Below are 1,769 nucleotides of genomic sequence, written 5' to 3'. Positions count from 1 at the left end.
AGACCCAAGTCAATGGAAAGAGTCAACCAAACCAGTGTCTCTGAATTCATCCTCCTGGGACTCTCCTCCCGGCCTGAGGACCAGAAGGCACTCTTTATCCTCTTCCTCACCATGTACCTCATCACAATAATAGGGAACCTGCTCATCATCCTGGCCATCCGCTCTGACCCCCAGCTCCAGACCCCCATGTATTTCTTCTTGAGTTTCCTGTCGTTCACTGACATTTGCTTCACAACAACCATTGTCCCCAGGATGCTGGTCAACTTCTTGTCAGGGAAGACCATCTCCTATGCTGGGTGACTGACCCAGATGTATTTTATATATGCTTTGGGCAACACTGACAGCTGCCTTCTAGCAGTCATGGCCTTTGACCGCTATGTGGCCATCTGTGACCCCTTCCACTATGTCACCATCATGAGCCATCACTGCTGTGCCCTCCTGGTGGCCTTCTCCTGCTCATTGCCTCACCTCCACTCACTCCTACACACACTTCTGCTGAATCAGCTCAACTTCTGTGACTCTAATGTTATCCACCACTTTCTCTGCGACCTCAGCCCTCTGATGAAACTGTCCTGCTCCTCCACATTTGTCAATGAAATTGTGATAATGACTGAAGGGTCTGTTTTTGTGGTGACCCCCTTTCTATTCATTGCTTTCTCTTACACGCGAATCCTCATCACTGTTTTCAACATTCCTTCAGCTGCTGGGAAACGCAAAGCCTTCTCCACTTGTGGTTCTCACCTCACTGTGGTAACACTCTTTTATGGAAGCATCTTCTGTGTCTATTTACAGCCCTTGTCCAGCTACACTGTCAGGGACCACATGGCAACGATTGTCTACACAGTTCTGTCCTCCATGCTCAACCCTTTCATCTACAGCCTGAGAAACAAAGACCTGAAGCAGGGCCTGAGGAAGCTGATGGGCAGGAGGAAACCCCAGGCAGCACCCTCCTGATGAACACACAGTGGAACTGGCTCCACTTATCTCTGGTTTCTATTGGATCTTGGTGAGCACTCAAGCTCTTGGAGGTCAGCATTTTTAAGCCATGGGAGACAAGGCTATTTCTACTATGGGCAGGCACATCCATTGATGACGGCCCACCAGTTGGCCTTGTCTCTTCTTAACTCATAATCCTCTTCCCTTACTATTTCCCCTCTTTCTTATGAAAATTCATGACATCTCATCTTCCAAATACTGCTTTAAACTAACCCTTTCCCTATAGACATTTCCTGAATAAATTTCTCTCTTTTATTAAGACTTATCCTCCAAGGGCCTTCACATTTCAATATACTGTTTAAAAATAATTACTTAATTTATAGCTGTTGAATGTCTTTGAAAATATTTGAAGGTGGAAAGAATGAGGGAAGAGAAGGAAGAAGAGTAGGTGGGGGCATATTTAGCTAATTTTCTCAAATTGAGGATTTTTATAATTCCTTATTTTTCTCTTTAAAAAACTTCCTTGCTTAAAAATTGTTTCCACTGTTATTCTTTTCTTATCTTTCTATCCTTCCTTCATTATCTTGCTAATCGATTTATTTCTTTTCAAATTTCTCTTCTTTTTTCACCACGCAATTAAAAACTCTAATGGCCAGAAAAAACAAGCAAAGAGTGATGACATGAAAACTGTCCATTCCACAGTGGTGAAGGGAGGATGCAGGAAACTTTCTCCCCTCCCTCTATCCCTAAAGCTAAATGTTTAAAAATAAGTGATTTAATACCTTATTCTAGAAATTCCCACTCTTAGAAGTCTGCTTTGTAAAAATATTATC

General features: G+C 43.1%; 1 protein-coding gene across 1 annotated transcript; it reads left to right on the top strand.

The window, feature by feature from the left end:
- On the top strand, positions 1-954 carry LOC102537063 (olfactory receptor 1L8-like). The gene is given in 1 exon segment (XM_015240235.3): positions 1-954. A coding segment is annotated over 1 exon segment (942 nt). The 5' UTR covers positions 1-12.
- Positions 955-1,769: the final 815 nt, after the last annotated feature.

The sequence above is a fragment of the Vicugna pacos genome, chromosome 4 (genome assembly GCF_048564905.1).
Source record: "Vicugna pacos chromosome 4, VicPac4, whole genome shotgun sequence".
Taxonomy (NCBI): domain Eukaryota; kingdom Metazoa; phylum Chordata; class Mammalia; order Artiodactyla; family Camelidae; genus Vicugna; species Vicugna pacos.
The sequence above is the reverse complement of the archived record's forward strand: the minus strand, read 5'-3'. Positions and strand labels throughout refer to the sequence as shown.